We start from the raw sequence: 21,250 nt of genomic DNA, 5'->3' as shown, positions 1-21,250 counted from the left end.
ATTATTTATAGAATGAAATTTTTTTAAAATGATTTAAACCATAGCCAGTTTGGCTCAGTGAATAGAGTGTCAGCCTGCAAACTGAAAGGTCCCAGGTTCAATTCCGGTGAAGGGCACATGTGGGCTCAACCCCCAGTAGAGGGCATGCAGGAGGCAGCCAATCAATGATTCTCTCTCATCATTGATGTTTCTATCTTTCTCTCCCTTTCTCTCTGAAATCAATAAAAATAATATTTTTTAAAATTGGCTTACATTACTACCTTAGCTAAATTACTACCATTTTATAATCTCAAAAATAATTAAGGTATTAACCTTCAATCAGATATACCTCTATTGCATCTGACACAAAAATACCTAAACTGTCACAAGTGCCTTATTGGATGTGACACTTAAAAATATCACTCCTTTGGGCAGAAGGAAGATGAAGGTGAAGAAAAACTTTATATAATCTCACTGGAGTTTCTTCAGCTGTTTAATGAGTTTCTTCAGCTGTTTAAAAGACTAAAGATTAGGAGTAAAGAGAATTGAAAACAGTCATTTCATTGCTAGGTACCCAGAGCTGGAGTGAAAAAAAACAAAACAAAGTAGAATACACAGAGAATTTTTAAATGACAGAATTAGAATAGAAACTATATAATATTAATTCCAACAATCTGGCATTTAAAATGAAATTTAAGATATACTTATTATTGTATTGCTTGTAGCCTGAATAGTGAGCTTTATAATTGTTTAATCTAACCCTGAAAAAAAATCTACAGTTGTAGTCATTACAATCAGGCAAAGGGTATATTTAAACATCTTCTATCACACTATGGAAGTCCCATAAAACATCACTGATCAATTTAACCAAAGTCAAAAAAGGAAAAATTCAGTTAACAAGCCATTTCTGGAATTATCTCCCACAAAACCTAGGATTTTTTTTTTTCTTTTTCCTCTTTAATATAAAAACTGTTAAAGGAGAGAAACTGGGTAGTTACCTACCTATAGATGGAGATTTGAAAGGGTATTTATCGGGAAGATCCACTCTAACTTTCCACACTCCGCCTTCATAAGGGGCTGAAAGAAAGTGAAAGTGTTGCACATTAAAATACGTCTCCAAATTAGAAAATAGGCCTGAGTGTAAATTAAACATTAAATCCTAATCTCTTTTGATAACCTTGCAAATTCCCTTGAAAGTCAAGGACCTCTTATAATTCTATGTTCAGATTAAAGTACTTTTCTTTAAAAATCTACAGTTAGAAAATGAGAAAAGATTCACTTTCTTCCCTCATGTTACATGATTCTTTAAAGTATTAAACACTATCCAATTATTTAGGAAGTAATAACCTCTTATCTCAATCTAACCTATGCCCCCTCCCGAACACATATATCATAAAACAAAAATAAAACAACAAAACACATTTCCCTAAGCCCTCAGTATAGTCATCCATATAAAACCCAGAATTCACAATTCATGTTTAATACTGTCACATACAGATAAGAGGGAAAACCATACGAAGTAACTATGATAACAGCGAGATTTTTCTCTCTGGTTCTAGAGTTGTAAATTTACTTTTCAAAAACCACATGTATCACCACCTGTCTTGGATATTTTTATTGTCCATTAAGGAGAATAAAAACTGTAATAGAAGAACACAGACCAACACATGTACTTACTTCCTTGTGGTCCATAAAACTTCACTACAAATTCATTGAGTCCTCCCAGGATCGTAACTTCATGCTTACTTTCAATGCTAAGGTAGAAGGTTAAGGAAATTACACAGGCTTTATATTATCTTAAAGAACTATTCAATAAATATGACATCTTAATTACGACATTTTAAATGTAACCAACATTTACATAAAACTGATGAAATATTTAAAAGATATAATAAATCTGTTAATTTAGAAGGCAATATATACTCTTGTGTAAAGAATATAAATGGGCTTTAGATTCAGAGACTGGAGTGCAAATTCCAGAACTGCCATCTACTGGGTTTGTGGGCCTAGACAAAACAATGTGAACTCACTCCCCGAGCCTTTGTTCTCTCCTTACAATTCAGGAAAACATCATTTCTTAGGATTTCTGTGAGGATCAAATGGATTAACTATGTAAAATGCATGAGACAGCTTTTTGTAGTCATGCTGCACATAAATGAAAACCAGATACGTAGTCTCCCTTCTTCCCCCTCCCTCCCACTCTCTCCTTTCCAGCGGATCCCCAATGAGCCTTTAACATAAACCCAGTATCCCTTTATTCCATTTCAAATACTCAGGGAAAACACTAATTCTCCTAAACTAAAAATGCTATGTTCCTAAAATTATGGATTTACTAAGGAAAGTCCCCACAATTTTATCCCTGGCTTAGCAAATAGTCAAAATACAGACACAACCTTGCTACAAGTACTGCGCTACCAAATGCAAAAGACCAGCAAAATAAACAAATAATAGTTTAAATCTTGTCTGAAGTGCTTCTTTTCACGTACTCTTTCGCTCCCTACTGAACCTCCATCCCTCTTAGACTGGGGGACTCTGGGTTATAATCACAAAGGACTAACACTTCTGTGTTCTCTTCATCAAAAACATACCTCTCCTTGAGATTCTCACCTCTTTCAGGTACTAGGATCCAATTACACAAACAAAACCAATCCATCTCAGTACAGGAGAGGGCTACTGGTCTAGTACCTGTTTTATGTCTCTGCGCTATGGTCTAAATAACTCTGATAGGAATTTTAGGTGGTGCTAAGAGCTTTGGAGAACTCACAAAGCCCACTCTAACACTTATTTAAAAAAATATATTTTTATTGATTTCAGAGAGGAAAGGAGAGGGAGAGATAGAATCATCAATGATGAATCATCGATTAGCTGCTGCCTGCACGCTCCCCACTGGGGATCAAACCCACAGCCAGGCATGTGCCCTGATCTGCTGATTCACAGGTCGACACGTCAGCTGGGGCCACTGTAACATTTAAAAAAATATGACAGATTGGTCTCATCTAAATCAGCAGTACAAATTGCATGTACTATTGTGCAAAAGAGAAATAATCCAAAAAAATTTTAAATCATCTCTTAAATAGAGAAAAATTGTATTTTTAAAGGTTTGAAATGAAGTATTGATCTCTCCAATTCTGTACTGTAGGCCACAGAATGAGAGACCAGGGGTATTTTTGGCCAAGTCCTGTTGAAGAACCTTGAACAATATCCTCTACAGATATTAAATAAAATAATTTAGTCATGCTTCGTTGACCTAACTACTTTAGTAACATGCACTCGGAAAGGATTCAAACAGTATCCACAATGGAAAACTGGCTTTATTTCTCATGGTCAAATGACACATACATGCATGCTTTGATATACTACATTCTTCCTGACCAGTCACCCTCTGACACCTGCAAAATATTCCAAAGCTAATCCTAGTGAAATAAATAGAAGAGTGTATGTTTAAACTGTTTTAACACTTTAAAAAGCACCCTTGTGTTAGTGAAAGAAAAGGAAGTCAAATATAGTTACAATAAATAATATTAAATATAAGCAATAACATCATCAAAGAAAACACTTAAAAAAAATCTCGGGGGTAAAAATGCTTTCCTAAGACTGACACCAAAGCCAGGAACCACAGAGGAAAATAATAGCAGATGCAAGCACGCACACACATTTAAAACTACTATACTGTAAAAGACAGTTAAATTAAAAAACAAACTAAGAAGGAAAAAAGTATAGCATATGACCAAACTTTTTATTAAAAAAAAAAAAAATGAGTTGTTACAAAGTACTAAGCAAAATCAGAAACACCCCCAACAAAGAAAAGGCCAGAATAGCAAAGCTAATAGAAAAAAATTCAAATGAGCAAAATTAAGCTATAAAAAGTTCAACTCAGTTTAGAAATGAGACATTTTTCACTATAAACTGATAAAGATGAAAGCTAGATAAAACCTAGTATTCAATGGAGTATGAATTAGTATTCCTGAGGACAAATTTAGCACTATATCTCAAAACTTAAAATTAACTTACTCTTTTATTCAAATTTCACTCCTATGAAATTATGCTTCAAAACAACCAGGCACTGCTGGTGGGAGTATGAAATGGTTTCAATCACTGGATACTTGACCCTGTAAAGCTGCACATATGCGCACCCTATGCCCATCAGTGCTTCTCCTGACATATACAACGAGTGGCTAGACTATTATGATCTCTGAACTCATAATAATCTGACCACATTGTGTGTGTGTGTGTGTGTGTGTATGTGTGTGTGTATGTGTGTGTGTGTATTAGAGGACCAGTGCATGAATTCGTGCATGGGTGGGAGTCCAGCCAGCCTGGCCAGGGGAAGGGGACATGGGTGGTTGGCCAGCCTGCCTGCTGGTCAAACTCTTGGTCGAGGGGACAATTTGCATATTAGCCTTTTATTATATAAGATTATTATATAGGATATACACTGAGTGGCCAGATTATTATGCATTCAGAGATCATAATAATCTGGCCACTCAGTGTATGCATAGATTGGTTCACCACAACACATGCCTAAGAATGTTCATTGCACTATTTGTAATATTCAAAAATTAGGTTACAACCTGAAGGTTCATCAACTATAAAAAGGATAAATTATGGTGCATACAGTCACCCAACAGACTATTATACACCCCCAAAAATGAATTGCTACACATAAATGTACGTCTCACAGATATAATAGTGAAAGAAACCAGATACCAATGAGCATACACATTAAGATTCCATTTACACACATTTCAAATAGGCTAAATTAATCAATTATGTTTAGATAAGATAGTGGTTAGGCTAGTGGAGACTGCAACAATTGGAAAAGAGCTTTGAGCACCCTTAGGGACTTTGTGGGTGCTAGTTACAACTTTATTGTTCCATTTATCATTGAGCTACAAAAACTATGCAGTTTTTGTATATATTTTATTGTTTAATAAAAAGTTCTAAAGATAGTGTGTCTGGTACTATGTTTACTAAAATTTTTAAATGGAAATCATCTAAATATTTATCAACAGAATATTGGTTAAATGAATTATAAACCATTATACTGCTACTAGTGTCTATCTCTACCCACCGAGAGCTCCACTGATGTGTGTTTCCACTCAATGTGGGATATCCAAAGTAGTCAACTGAATATAGTAGTACAGATAAAGATATCTCAGCCATTAAAACTAAACAAATTTATAAGGATAATGAAAGAATGGAGTAAGGTAGAAGAGTAAATGAGTTTAACAAAAAGAAGTTGTAACCTATTTTATAATATAAAAATCTATAGAAGAACAATCTAGCTACCAAAACTAATATGAATGGCACTGATCTCTGGCAATTACTCTTCATTAATTATTTAAAATTAAGAGTTATCCACATGGATGTCTCTTCTAGAAAATTAAGGATATCTTTTCTATCCTTTACATGATGAATAAATCTAGGTTTATTCCATTTTGTGGTCTGTTTGGGATACAGTCCATGCTTTTATCCATTTTCCAACGAAGATTCTCCTTTCCAAATAGTCACTGCAAATCTATTTTTCCATTGATTAGAAATCAATGCTCCAAACCGTCTTTTCCCCATAATCCCTGATATAATCCACCTGCCAGACACATTTGGTCTGTCTTTACACACTATATTGTTAATCAGGAGTGGGGAGCCTTTTTTTCTGCCAAGGGCCATTTGGATATTTATAACACCATTCACAGGCCATACAAAATTATCAGTTTAAAAATTAGCCTGCTACATTTGGTCAAACATTCAATTAACTCATTTAATGCCTTGGCAGGGCCAGACCAAATGATTTCTCAGGTCTTATATGACCCCAGGGCTGGATGTTCCCCACTACTGCTGTAAATTAATGAGTTATTATAGTCCATTTCATGTGAAAAGCTAAAAGGAAACTGAGTAAAACCTTAAAAACTTCTATCAAGTTGGTAAAATAAGAAGCTGTGCTAAATTTATGCTGCCTTGGAATGGGGTACAGATACTAAATTAGATGGAAAAAAAGAATTTAAATTTAGTTGAATGAAAAATTACATTAAAAATAAGCCATTCCATCATCACAAATGAATGACTTGACCACAAAAAATATATAAAATTACTAGACTGCTGTTACCATGTGTATTTATGGTAGAGGCCATGACTTACTTTCTCTTCTCTGCTGCAAGGTCAAGGGCAAGGAAGGCAATGAGAAGGCAGGATACAATGACAAAAGTAATGATCTATTGCTAAGATGTGCTTGTCAGGCTAGCAGACTGGTGGGAACTCACTAGAAGCTTCCTTCATTACTTTCTCAGTTTCAAAGCGTAAAAATATCCTTCAGATATTCTGGTAAACATGTGTTAAACCCATAAAATTACATTTTACTTATCTCTCATAAGTTATTTGTGAAATACTGCTCTTTTTGTTAATCCTCAACCCAAGGATATATTTTTCCCACTGATTTTTAGAGATGGAAGGGAGGGAGGGGGCGCCGAGGGAGAGAGATAGAGAGAAATTAATGAGAGAGAGACAAATCAATTAGTTGCCTCCTGCCTGCTCCCTGACCAGGGCCAGGAATTGAATCTGCATCACAGGTACATGCCCTTGACCCAAAAATCGAACCCACAACCTTTCAGTGCACAGGTCGATGCTTTAATCACTGAGCAACACTGGCCAAAGCAACAAAATACAGCTTTTTATTTACTTATCATTTCACTATTAAAAAATAGCATCAGCATTTTTCAGTAGACTAATGATTAACATTGCTACGAACCCAAGTTCATTTTACTTTTAAAATGCCAGCCACCCACTGCCTTATTTTCCCTGAATGCCATTATGATTACACAATCTAATATTTAAAGGCTAATGCCAAACTGTCAAGAGATAACTGACATTCTTGGCAAAACATGTCTATCAGGATTTTAGAAATGATTTTTATATAGTTCTGGAATTTTCCAGAAAGGGAGCCAAAGTGTAAGCCTGTGTCACAAGACTGATGTTAACTGATCAAGGACCTAGGATTCAGACAGCATTGTTTCCGAAGGTTACTAATAATGAGTTTATAAAATAAAAGAGGGTGGTCTCTTTGAACTTTATCCATACAACTGAAGAACTGGGGTGAAGAAATGTGCTTCTCTGAAGAAGGCAGAAGCAATTTGTACACCCCCCCCCTCTCTCTCTATGCTCAGACTAGTCTGTTGACAATTCTCCTTGAAATTAATCACACTACAGAACCTAAAGAAACTCAGCAACCTTCACTATCTCGTTCGTTGTCTTGAAAACATTAACATTAATCTGTTAATGTGCGAAATATCATAAAATCAATACTTTGGGGTTATGTTTATAAAGAATCCTCACTCTAGCTGGTTTGGCTCCGTGGATAGAGAGTTGGCCTGCGGACTGAAGAGTCCCAGGTTCAACTCTGGTCAAGGGCACATGCCTGGGTTGTGGGCTGGATCCCCAATAGGGGGTGTGCAGGAGGCAGCCAATTGATTATGTTTCTCTCTTATTGAGTTTCTATCTCTCTATCCCTCTCTGTAAAAAAACAAAACAAGCCAAAACCGATTTGGCTCAGTGGATAGACCGTCGGTCTGCGGACTTAAAGGTCCCAGGTTCGATTCCGGTCAAGGGCACGTACCTTGGTTGCGGGCACATCCCCAGTGGGGGTGTGCAAGAGGCAGCTGGTCGATGTTTCTCTCTCATCGACGTTTCTAACTCTCTATCCCTCCCAATTCCTCTCTATGTAAAATCAATAAAATATATTAAAAATAAATAAAACATTATTTGTTAAAAAACAAAACATTAAAAACAAAAACAAACAAACAAAAACACTCCAGTGTGGATAGAGTAAAAAAGGTTTATAAGAATGGTATTGGCCCTGAGTTGATAATTACTGAATCTGAGTAATGAGTACATGGGGGTTCATTCTATTATTCTATTTTTGTTTATGTTTAAAATATTGCATAATAAAAGTTCTAAAAAAATTAATGTAGTCAATATCATTAAATACTAAAGTACTTAACAAGCATAAACAATTCAGAAGAACCTAGCTACTACAGTTTTCATGAAAGCTCATGAAATGATATAACATTTTCCTAAGATCCAATACATAGTCTGAGGAAGAAAAATTTTTTTTAAATTACTTAAATATTCAAGTATATAAGAAAACAAAGACTTTATATTGAAAGATAAGACTGCTCTGGAGGATGAGAAAAATGGGTAGAGAGAGCCAAAAGGTACAAACTTCCAGTTGTAAAATAAGCCATGGGGATGTAATGTACAGCTTGGCTATTACAGTAAACTAGGAGCCCAGCACGCGATTCGAAATTGCGGGGCGCTGCCGGGGCCCTGCCTCACTCTCCGGCCCTTGAAGCAGCCATGGCCCCTGCCGATCGGGCCCCCCCCAGCACAGGCGTGTGCGGGCACAGAAGGCCCTGCTGCCCCACCCCCGCCGCTCCAGGCAACCTCCTCCTGTCAATGCACCTGTTATGGCGTCCCAGTTAATTAGCATATTTCCCTCTCTCTCTCTCTCTCTCTCTCTCTCTCTCTCTCTCTCTCTCTATATATATATATATATATATATGTATGTATGTATGTATGTATGTATATATTTACTGTATTGCATAATTGAAAGTTGCTAAAAGTTCTAAATCACAAAAAAAAATATGTAACTAGGCTAAGATGGTAGATGTTAAAACTAGACTTATTGTGGTGATCATTTCACAATATATACAAATACTGTATCATTATGTTATATACTTGAAACTAATATAATGTTGTACATCAATTAAAAAAATAAAGACTACTCTGCCAAGATAGTAAATCAATAGCTGATATTCTAGACAAGTAAAATTTCAGTGCCTTCAAAAGGATGTCTAAAAAATTCAACCGCATTGAGAGAAGATGAATATGGCTTTTGAATATCTATGACAAACAGCCTCTGGGAAAAATAATTAAACATGTATGTGGCCGAGACCAGTTTGGCTCAGTGGATAGAGTGTCGGCCTGTGGATTGAAAGGTCCCAGGTTCGATTCTGGTCAAGGGCATGTACCTTGGTTGCGGGCACATTCCCAGTAGGGGGTGTGCAAGAGGTAGCTGATTGATGTTTCTCTCTCATTGATGTTTCTAGCTTTCTTTTATTTTATTTTTTAATTGATTTTGTACAGAGAGGAAGGGAGAGAGAGAGAGAGTTAGAAACATCGACAAGAGAGAGTCATCGATCAGCTGCCTCTTGCACACCTCCTACTGGGGATATGCCCACAACCAAGGTACATGCCCTTGACCGGAATCGAACCCGGGACCCTTCAGTCCGCAGGCTGACGCTCTATCCATTGAGCCAAACCGGTCCCGGCTGTTTCTAGCTTTCTATCCCTTTCTCTTCCTCTCTGTAAAAACTCAATAATATACACACACACACACACACACACACACACACATATATATATATAGAACATGTATGTGCCTTTGTTTAAATTATAAGGAAAAATGGTCATGTACAATAAGCAAAGGCTCCTGGTTGAGAGCAAGTTTAAATTTCCCCCCCAAGTTTTTTAAAAGTTAGTGTTGGTCATATTAGGAGGATAGGGAATTCCATTCAAAGGAGAAATAAAAGCTGAGAAAACAGACATGGAGAAAGAATAAAAGACAGAGAGAGGGAAAAGGCTTCTACCAGTGATAAAATACATAAATATAAAGAATAAGGGCATTTATCTTTATCTGGGAGAGAAGCAATGATATAACACGAAGAGCAATTAACAAAACAACACATGTGTCATAAGCTCAAGCAGTTTTAGTCCCTCCATCCTTCCCCAAAAAATAGTTTAAGCTTTCTACAAAAATAGAAACCTGTTATGCTGAGTTAGCACCTATTAAACCCACAAAAGATCACAGACAATAATTTTATTAATGTTGGTTTACTAAATATTCTACACAGAAATGCCTTAAGGAAAACAAAAACTCCTCTTAATACACAACCTGCCTTCAAGAAGCTTAAAATTTAGCAAGGGAAGATGAGATCTGTCCACTAAGGAGTAAATACAAAAAAGGGTTTGCATAAAGTGCTACTAGAGTTTAGAGTAGGAAGAGATTGCTTACAGCCTGCAGGCAAAGACAGCAATGGTTTGCCTAGGAAGCCAAGGATTTACACAGGCCTTAAGACCAGCGAGTGACTTGGACATGTAGAGGAGGGGGAAAGGCATTTAAAGCAAAGACAGAAAGGCACAGGATAGGTCCAGAGAACAGGGACCACTGCATTTTCATTTTGATGGGGAGAATTAGAAAGTAGGTCAAGACTGGATTATAAAGAGCCCCAAAACAGATTTTATCAGGCAAACAGGGAGACAGTCGTTATTTCCATGCATGTGCATAACTGCTTTACAGAGATAGCAGAGCTATATGTACAAGACTGGCTGAAGGCGTGATAAGCAGAATTAAAGCAAATGAGCAGAAGAGAAATGTTTAAGGTCTCAACTAAAATAACAGCTGCGGGAATGATCGGAGAAGATTAAGAAGACTTTATAGGCTCTGCAACTGACTAGACAGGGGACAGCCACCGAGAAAACCCAGTGTTGCTAGAATGCCTCATGTTCACGAGGAACCAAGAAACTAGAGTTCCATGTCAATCTCCTCATTTCACAGTGTAAACAAAGTACATGTGCTCCAACGTCTGGGTTTGGTGAAGCTTCTGGGACACCCTGTGTGTAGCAGCATACAGCTGCATTCCACCATCTAATATACTGTATAGTCTACTACATGATTGGCTGGTTTGTGTACTGCTACATTCCCAGAGCCTAAAGAGTCCTGGCACACTGTAGGCACACAAATAAATATTTATAAAATGAACACATGAATGAAGATGCAGGACAGCCACAATCTGAAGCTGCCAGTTTGAAACCTAAGAATAGTTTTAGCCTTGTCAGACAGGTGAAATGATACTATTAATAACAAAGTGGAACACAGGACAGAAGGAACAAGTTTTTTATGCAAGATGTTGAATTCAGTTTTGAACACATTAAAATTTAAACTATAAATATATAACCAAATGGCAATATAATAAGCGGACAGAAAACTCATGATTTAAAAGGAGTCACCTTGTAATCCACTAACTCAGCCTGTTTTCTAACCTCTAAAAAAAGGTGAGGGAGACGAAATAAAATATCTACAAAGGTACCTGACCCTACATCTGCCACAATAGGAATTACTTTTTTTAATGTAAAAGAAGTACACAAAACTCTGACTACATTAATTCCCATATTGAAACTTCCTAAGCAACAAAGTTTTTATAATATCAAAAATGTTACTTTCTTCCACATTTTTTTTTTCTTTTTTTAAAACAATACCGGAGGTGTGTTTTTTTAAAATTGATTTTAGAGAGAGAAAGAGGGAGAGAAAGGAGGAGGAGAGGGAAGGGAAGGGGAAGGGGAAGGGAGAGAAGGGGAGAGAAGGGGAGAGGGGAAAATAGAAGAAGAGAGGGAGAGGGAGAGAGGAAGAGGGAGAGGAAAAGATTGATGTGAGAGAGAAACTTAGATTTGTTGCTGGGATAGAACCAGCAACCTGGCTATGTGCCCTAACCAGAAATCGTACCCACAACCTTCCAGTGTATGGGACGATGTTCTAATCAACTGAGCCACGCCAGCTAGGGCCATTCTACATTCTTAAGCAGAATCCTAAGAAAACAACCTTTCTTGATACTGAGTCGTCATTACGAGTGATAATTGCTATAGGGTGTTACAAAATACAACGATGCCTTTAGGAACCAATATGGTATAAACTCGTTTTCTGCTATAGAAATTTCTGATCCTGTTATGCTGAAGGCATTGGCAAGTTTTCTTCCCAGTTTCTCTTAGTTCTTTAGCTAAGTTTGAGAGCCATCCCCGGGCTGCCATCCCTTAAAATGTATCTATGGTGGGTTATAAAAATCAGATAACCAAAGTTTGTGAATTTCACGTCAACAATAAAAAAATATGACTTAAAAAAAATATATAGTAAGAACTGGGAACCATAAGGTGACTGGAATATTATAGTTTGAGGACAGGAAACGGCATTTTGCCAGAAAAATAGAAAAGAGGGTGAGCCTGGCTGATGTGGCTCCGTGGGCGGGAGCGTCCTCCCGCACAACCAATCGGCTCAGGTTCAGTGTCTGGTCCGGGCACAGACCTAGACTGAGGGTTCAGTCACTGGGGTGCATGTGAGAAGCAGCCAATCAATGTTTTCTCTCTCTCTTCCTTCCTTTAAAATCAATAAAAATGTAGCCTTGGGTGAGGGTTAAAATAATGAACATGCTAAGAAAGACATCCTCCAATAAACAAAATACGTAAAGTAGGTAAGTTTTAGTTGTTCATTTGCAGATTTACAGCTAAGTTAGTTAGCTCAAGTTGCCAACCACCTCTGGAGGGGGTTTCACATTTAAAAATAGCCATTTCAAAATAAGTATGTATTGTCCAGAAGTAAAGCAAAACACCTTGACAATTTACTATGATATACGGAACACTTTAAAGCTCGTTATCTAAGGGGTGAAAAATAGTACGTACTTTAACATTTTTATATAGATAAGTCACAAAATTTAGTTGTAAGGAAAGTATGTTCATTCCCACCTAGGAACCCAAAAATCACACTACCTTAGGAAACAGTTTTCCCCCCCGCTCAAGTGTTATGCTTTCATTTAAAGCTTCCCTGTCAGAAACCAAAATAAACACTGGCAAGTTCCAAGTAAATGTTATTTTTTAAAATGAGAAAATCACCACTGTAACTTAGCTCTTCCCTGGATGAATCATTTTGCAACCAGATTCCCAAATAATAAGGTTAAAAAACTTTTTTTAAAAAAATGAAGAGTCATAAGTTAAGAAAAATGCTTTTATTCAAATAGATTTTAGAAAAAGGAAGTGTTCAAGATCTATAGAAAAACTAAGCCTCACTCCATCCCCCAAAAATGTTTTATAAAGCAGATTTACAAAGTTAAATAAACCAATTGCAGAAAAAAGTAAGAGAGAAAAGCAAAGAAAAATATGGTAAAATGATGCCACCCTGAGATCAAATACAGTAAAAACATATATAAAATTTATATTCTCTAAAAACTTTTTATTCCAGTGAACCCTGTCACTCAAAATATTTAGAAATCAAAAGGCTAGCAATAAAACAGAAATAGATCTTTAATAAACAAACGTCACTGCTTTGCTATTTCACAGCAACAGTGAATCTTGTTTATGTTTAACTAAAAATTTATAAATCCATGTATATAAATTAACAGTTTAACTAAAAATGTATAAATCCATGTATATAAATTAAATTAGCTAATTAAAAATATATTACTGTTAACTCATGAAAGGTTAATCAAAAGCTTAATTTTCACAATTTGGTTTCCTTGTTATAGCTTGATTCTAAGGTAGGAGACACAGTATGTTTAAAATAAATCATCTTCCCCCAAAATTGCTTATTTTCTTAAGTATAATGGCATATGGTTATTTAAGAAAACCCCTGAGATATGTCCTAAAATATTTCAGAAAAAAGAGAAATAGATATGTGAGGAAAATACCAATAATTGCAAAACTTTAATTTGGGTGATGAGGATTCATTAAACTAAGCTTTAATTTGTACACTTAGAAAATCCTATATAATAAAAGTTTAATATGCTAAGAGTCTGACCATTCAACTGTTCAACCTGTCACTATGATGAGCACTGACCAACAGGGGGCAGATGCTCCAACCGGTAGGTTAGCTTGCTGCTGGGGTCCTGTCCATAGGGGCTGGGCGAGACCCTGGAGCCCTCCCATGGCCCCTCCCTGACCTTCAATCATGTTCTGACCTTTGATCGGTGGGGTCCCTCAGCCTGGCCTGTGGGGATCAGGCCAAAACTGAGGGTTCCTGGATTGAGAGAGAGCACAGGCCAGGCTGAGGGACCCCACTAGTGCTCTGGGCTTCTGGTCTCATAATAAAAATAAATTATTTGCTTTTATTTAATTTCCAATACCTACCATTTCTTTTTTTAAATCAGAAAACTGTATGTACATATCTGACTATACTAGCACTTCTATGAAAAGAACTATTAGCCAAACTTCCAGTTTAAAATGTACAAACTTGGAATACAACTCTGAATTGCAGAGAAAAAAGATTCTCAGGACACAAGACACTCCGATACATCAAGTCCTCAATGAAAATCCAAACAAATGATGTAAACTCTTTTAAAAAATATTTTTTGAAAAAATTTAGAAGGCATTAAGTTCCATATTAAAAGGTACTTAAACACAACTTCCAGTTCTTCTGTTCTCAGTATAGAGGTAGACGAACCCACTGTCCACCTGCCAGAGAAGTGATCAGAAGGAACCCTGACACTCCAAAGGCAGACTGCCTAATCATAGTAGGCTAAAGAAAAATAAATCAAAACCTTAAGGATGACAACAGCATCTAAACTTGAAAATTTCGAAGTCATAGGCAACATATAATTTCCCCATAAATGATACAAAAAAAATACAAATAGCCAGGTGGCCCTCGACAAAATCCTAATGGAAACAGCTATTTAAAATTCTGACCTTCCCTTCTGGGCTGTGCCTTCTATGCTTTTTGCTGTGCCATCCACAAAGGACAAAGCACACCATGAAGTGGCTTCTCATAAATATTACTAAGCGAAATTTAATAGGGCTTTATGGAATACTTACGCAGTACACTTGGTATTTATGTTTCCAACGTTCTCTTCTTTGAAAATCTTTGAGAACTTTATTTCCTTTATTCATTTTATTTATTTATTTATTTATTATATACTTTATTGATTTCAGAGAGGAAGGGAGAGGGAGAAAGAGATAGAAACATCAATGATGAGATAGAATCACTGATTGGTTGCCTCCTGTATGCCACACTGGAGCCCACAACCCAGGCATGTGCCAATACCAGGAATTGAACTGTGACCTCCTAGTTCATAGGCTGATGCTCAACCACTGAGCCACGCTGGCCAGGCCACCTATATTCATTTTAAATACGCTGGACCAGTTTTTACCCTAACACCTGACATGGATTGCAATGCCATGCAATGAAAACAGAATTAAGCTAAGTGTTTAATAATCCTTACCCATAGGTGTTCTAATCAAGGGACATGAATCATTCACAGTAATCAGGGACATTTTAAAGAAAATATTTTCTTTGGCCCTCTTTAAATGACATATAACTAGAGGCCTGGTGCATGAAATTCGTGCAGGGGCAGTGGGTTGTCCCTCAGCCCAACCTGCACCCTCTCCAATCTGAGACCCCTCGAGGGATGTCCGACTGCCCATTTAGGCCCGATCCTACTGGGCCTACAATCCAGAACTGCTGGCTACCAACTGCTATCCTGTCAGCCTTCTTGATTGCCTCTAACCACTTCTGCCTGCCAGCCTGATCACCCCCCAACCACTCCCCTGCCAGTCTGATTGATGCCTAACTGCTACCCTGCCAGCCTGGTCACCCCTAACTGCCCTGCTAGCCTAATTGCCCCCAACTGCCCTCCCTTGCAGACCTGGTTCCTCCCAACTGCCCTCCCCTGCTGGCCATCTTGTGTCCACATGGGGGTAGTCATCTTGTGTGTTGGAATGATGGTCAATTTGCATATTACTTTTATTAGATAAGATACAACTGCAAAGTGATGCATAAAAAATTAATAAATACAAAGCAGTGGTACCTATTTAGCAGATGAAGATTACAGAAGAGTGAAAAACAATGGATCACAGAAATGAGCAGAAGGGGATCTTAGATACATGGTCATCCTCTTGTCAATACATCCCAAAGTCATGGAAATACTGAAAGACCCAGGTCCACAACCCAAGGCCATGGCTCTTCTCCCTTTCTCCGTACTAACTATGAGCTTGTATCTCTAGAGATCAATGATTCTCCGTCGTAATTTTATGACTTCAATAATCAATGAAAATTTTTTTATATATATTTTTTCGATTTCAGAGAGGAAGGGAGGAGAGATAGAAACATCAAAGATGAGAGAGAATCATTAATCAGCTGCCTCCTACAGACCCCCCTACTGTTCCCTTTACTACTCCACATTAAACATAGAAAGTGTTGAATATTAATAACTTTGATTTCATAAAAATTATAAGGGAAAAGAAAGCAGCACAGACTTAGGCTTTGTAAAGCAATAACTGTGCAAAGAAATACATAAAGATTCAAGATCACTGTTAAGATTTAACACTGAAAAAAGGCGAACTATGGATGAATACACTGGATAAAATGCTGTCTAAAATAGAGAGAACTCTGCACTCCAAAACAAAAGAATATGCCTTCATTCTATTGAGCCTAGTTTCTATTATCCATTTGGAAGACTTATGAGAGGCAGTAGCAATTATAAACAGTATAGAAAAACAAAAGGGTGAAAAGGTAATCTAAAGTGACAAGGAAAAGAGCAGTCTCATTTGAAATGTTGCTGAAAAAATTATCTGAGCCAACTATCTATACTTATAATAGGGTAATATGTTAATTAGACCAGGAGACCTTCCGGATATCTTCCGGACAAAGCCATGGTGGTGAGGCAGAGGTGGTTAGGGCCGACCAGGGAAGGGCAGTTGGGGCGAGCAGGCTGTTGGGGGCAGTTGGGAGCAAGCACATTGGCAGTGGGGGGAGGGGGGGAGATAGTTGGGGGTGATCAAGTCAGCAATAGGGGGTGAGGGGGAGGTCAATTGGAGGGCAATCAGCCCGGCAGGCAGAGTGGTTAAGGGCAATCTGGCAGGCAGGCAGGTGAACAGTTAGGAGCCAACAGTCCCGGACTGTGAGAGGGATGTCTGACTGCCAGTTTAGGCCTGATCCCTGTAGGACATTGGCAGTCGGACATCCCCCAAGGGGTCCCAGAGTGGAGAGGGTGCAGGCCGGGCTGAAGGACACCCCCCCCCCCCCCCCCCAATGCATGAATTTCATGCACTGGGTCATTAGTACTTTAATTAAAAAATTAGTAAAATCATGTATTTAAAAAACTAAATGGAAAGAGTACTTATTAGACAAATATCCTACTTGATACATGAAAGCAGCTATTATAAAATACCTGTATTTATTATCTTTCTAAATAATTAGAATGAAAGAACTGGGATAAAAACTTTCAACAAAAACTGGAATGTTGCTTTTTTTTCTTTTTTTTAAGTCCATAGTAAAAATAAGCCAAAGAAGTAAAAATTTTAAATGGCAAAAAGTTGCTTTTAAAGAAAACACCCTATTATAAGAAAACAACACTATAATATGGTTAAATAAGCAGAAGACCCTGGAGAGTCAAGAGATATGAGGTGAAAGGAGACTATAAACTAGGTGTGCAATGTGACACAGGATGAAGAGTGGTTGGAGCTATTTTAAGCATGACACAAGTTAACAGTGATAGAGCTGAGTTTTCCAATTGTGCTAGTAAGACTACTAGCTCAAGATCAATAGAAATGATTACCACATAGTAAGAAATGGGTTGTCAGGTATAATTAGATATGTAAGTGGTAAATAATATGGAAGCTAGCCTAATAATTTAAACAGAAGTCTGAGATTTAAATATGTATAAACAGCAAGAGAATAAAGATTGTACTGTTATGTAGTACAGGAAGGAAATAAAAAATCGTTTCTCACAAGGGGTGCTTCCTGAATAATTAAACAATGTGTGTGGGGGAAATCAAAGTTATTTAGCAAAAGAGAAAACAAACTTGACACATACAACAGTGAGTGTATATATAGTAAGAAAATTTGGCATTGAAAAGGTGACAAAACTATAAGGTTTCCCCTTCTCATGTTTGTACCATGGGGACAAGTGGGACTGATAGGCTCAGGTGCCACTGAGACAAACAGTCCTCTGGTACCAAATCAGAGGGCAGAGCAGTTCTGAGAACGCCTTTCAACACAACTAAAGAATCCCATCTAGTGAAGTACTGAGTTTTAGGCTTTAAACTGTGAATGGGGGATAAAGCAGCTTTTCTAACCCTTAACCCTCTAGTCCCACCGCCCCGACACTTCAGTGTTGCCTAAATACTACCATTGTTTGTATTTTATACAGAAATGTTTATACATAAATACATTCACATCACCACAGAAACACAGATGTAAACTAAACTATTCTTTCTCCATGTAGTATTTGGAGGACATCTTTCTGTATCAATACTTATAGATCTAAGTCACACCCTCTTTTTAATGCCTATACAATTATCAATTTTAACTCAGCATCCATTAGCGAACAGGTAGGTTGTTGTCAGTTTTTTTGCCATTACAATGAACAACCCAGTACCATTTCTTGCTATATTTTTCAAGTTTCTGTTTGCAATTTCTGAAAGTAGAACTTTAGAGTCAAAAGGATATATACCAAATTTTGATAGTGCCTAAATGTTCTTCAGAAGATTGTATTCATTTACTTTTTAACCACCATCATATAAGCTAATGGGTTTTCCTCACTCTCTAATATTGGTATTAAAGCTTTTAAAGTGAAATAAAGTTCATCATAAATCACTGCCCCAATTGCCATCTGTACCTCAAACTGCCCAGTCTCCTGTTCTTTCATGCTGTTCACCAATTCAACTGCAGCCCTAGCTGGGTCATCCAAGGGAAAAAATCCACTCTGTTGACCCTCTCTCCTTCTTGCCTCTCTAACACAGCACCTGCACGAGAAGGTGACCCTTCAGGATTTATGAACAAAAATGCACTAGATATGCAGCGCATTCCACTAACTATCTCAAAGACAAGACTAGCCAATCAAATCTCAACATTTCGTGGGTAGACCTAATAATACTTTAAATAGCTTCTATAACAAACTACTTTTGTTATTATAGCATAAAAATAATAAATTTTCACAGATTTGAATCCCTCAACCACAAATATTCAACATTGTAAGAACTACATGTTAGTCTCCAATTTACTAAAAGTTAAAAGCCATAGTTTAGCCCTTACTACTTAAAACAAGGAGATCTTACAGAAAAAAATTCAAACATATTAAAATGGTATTTACCTTCCATATATCTAAATAACATTCTTATATATTATTTGATTTTCTAGTTACAAATATTATCAAATGACTTTTTCATTATGGAAGTCAGAATTTTCACCTTAACCCCACAGTCCCTCTCCCTAACCATGGAATAGTTATATCACCACTGTTGGTCAAATTGATATTCAGAGATTATGATATCAATGACCATGTAAATATTATTCACTGCCGAGCCATATATTATTACATGATTAAGTTTTTCTTTTTCTAAGGAAAAAATCACTGCCTTAAAAAAAAAAAAAACTAAGCAAACAAGAAACCAATGTATCTACCATTAATCTATCCCTTAACTCTGATAGAACTGTCTCAACATGCTTAAACATGTCAAGATAAATATTTGAATGTTTTCTCTCGCAAATATATCTTTCTTACTCCTGGGCTGGATCAGGTAGCATGCATTTCCTAAGCACATACTGGCTAGATGGCAAAGGAAAGTGACTAACACCACTTTAAAATAAATAGAAAATATTAAACATCAGCATTATCTACACGGCAAAATCCAGGACTGAAGAGTCACATTTAGGAGATTGAGAGAAGACAGCAAATAAGTCCTAATACACAACTAACCTTCCTGCCACTCATTTCCACAAAATCACTGAGATACAAAGCTCCGCTAATGCCAAAGAAAGAGGGCTCTTTTCAATAGAAATTTTGCAATATAATAAGGTCAAAATTCTAGTGAGTACAGAGTGGGCTATTCATTAGATTCAATCTCAGCTTCATCATGTACTTGTCATAATGGTCTTGGGAAGGTCATTTAATCTCTGTGTATCTTGGCTTTCCTTAGTGTAAAAAGGGAGTAATAGTAAATATATCACAGGATTAAGAAAGGCTCAGTATTTGCTATTATTAATAATACACCAAAAACAGCATCCTCAGATTTAATAGGGTACATGTTATTTTAATCTACCTTAGTTAATAACCTAAAAATTGAAATTACATATCTTCAATCTTGAGATGAATTAAGTACATGTGACTTTTTATCTTTTAACTAGAGGCCCAGTGCACAAAAATTCATGCACTGTGGGAGGGTGTTCCCTCAGCCCGGCCTGCCCCCTCTCACAGTCTGGGAGCCCTCAGAGGATGTCCTACTGACTTCAGGGAGCCATCAGCCAATCAGGGGAAGGCACCTGCCCCCATCACTCCCTCAATGCTACTGCCTCTGGCCTCCCTCTACAAGCGGCCACCCGGCAGATCAGGGGAAGGCAACACCCCCCACCAGGCCTCTGCTGCTGCCACTGCTGGCCGCCGGCTGCCTGAGCCTTGGCCCTTGCAGCTACCATGGCTTGCCTGAGCTTCAGACTGGCCCTCGCAGTGGCAGCCACCATCCATGGCTTTCCTGAGCCTCAGGCCGGCCCTCACAGCAGCAGCAGCAGCAGCAGCCATTGCCATCCGTGGCTTGCCTGAGCCTCAGGGAGCCGCTATAGCTTTGTCCGGAGGACATCTGGAAGGATGTTTGCTTTAATTAGTATATTACCCTTTTATTAGTATAGATATGCTCAGTCTTATACTGATGTTAGCAATTGCTAATAAGGGGATTATTAACCTATAACTTGTTCCAAATCTGGCATTTAGCCCAACTTCGATGCTGGTACAGCCCCTTCCCAATTCTTTAAATTACTACTTCCCCTTTTTAGTCACAAATATTAACCAAAGCTAGCCCTTTTTGCAATTGCAATGTACTGGGCACTACTCTAAGCCTTTTTACTAATTCAACCCTCACAAGAGCCCAAGGAGACAAGTTATTATTACAAAGACAGGTTAAGTAATCTACCCAGGCTCACACAGCCTGTAAGTTGTAGAGCTAGGATTGGAACACAGGCAGTCTAGTTCAAGCATGTGCTCTTATTACCCACGCTACACTCTATATCAGGAGTGGGGAAAGTCTGGCCCAGAGGCCACTTAAGGTGCTGTGAAATCATTTGCTCTGGCCCTGCCAAGGCATTAGGAATGAGTTAATTAAATGTTTGACCAAATAAAGAAGGCTAATTTTTAAATTGATAATTTTGTATGGCCCCCAAATGATGTTATAAATACCCAAATGGCCCTTGGCAGAAAAACGTTTCCCCACTCCTGCTTCTAGATCACAGAGCTGTTGGAGAGGTGTGTAGCATTCTCAAACTTGTCCTGAAGATTAACCGCAGAGGATGGCAGGGAGACAATGGTTGGAAAAAGGCCAGAACAAGGACAGGGAAGATCCGAAGGCAGCAGAGGCTGGAGAAGAAGCTACATTTCAATGAGATTTCTAAGAACGGAAAGAACTTCATGACTAATTGTATGTGAGGGAGAGAGAGAACTCAAGAATATCTGATGTTTCTGACATGGTGGATGACACT

At 37.7% G+C, this 21,250-nt stretch overlaps 1 protein-coding gene and 1 long non-coding RNA gene across 3 annotated transcripts in view; both read right to left on the bottom strand.

Moving 5' to 3' along the window:
* Window positions 1-21,250, bottom strand: part of UBE2H (ubiquitin conjugating enzyme E2 H) — a 99,311-nt gene that overhangs the window by 41,463 nt on the left and 36,598 nt on the right. For both annotated transcript variants that reach the window (XM_084897663.1, XM_084897664.1), the window contains exons 2-3: window positions 1,657-1,733; window positions 982-1,056 (exon numbers count right to left, since the gene is read on the bottom strand). In XM_084897663.1, the coding sequence (XP_084753789.1) occupies window positions 982-1,056; window positions 1,657-1,733 (152 nt within the window). The remainder of the gene's footprint in view (window positions 1-981; window positions 1,057-1,656; window positions 1,734-21,250) is intronic.
* LOC311629524 overlaps window positions 2,918-21,250 on the bottom strand; it is a 53,387-nt gene continuing 35,054 nt past the window's right edge. The window contains exon 3 of the long non-coding RNA XR_014796216.1: window positions 2,918-2,938. This is a non-coding gene — a long non-coding RNA (uncharacterized lncRNA). The remainder of the gene's footprint in view (window positions 2,939-21,250) is intronic.

The sequence above is a fragment of the Pipistrellus hanaki genome (assembly GCF_964339955.1).
Source record: "Pipistrellus hanaki genome assembly, chromosome: 10".
Classification (NCBI taxonomy): domain Eukaryota; kingdom Metazoa; phylum Chordata; class Mammalia; order Chiroptera; family Vespertilionidae; genus Pipistrellus; species Pipistrellus hanaki.
The sequence above is the reverse complement of the archived record's forward strand: the minus strand, read 5'-3'. Positions and strand labels throughout refer to the sequence as shown.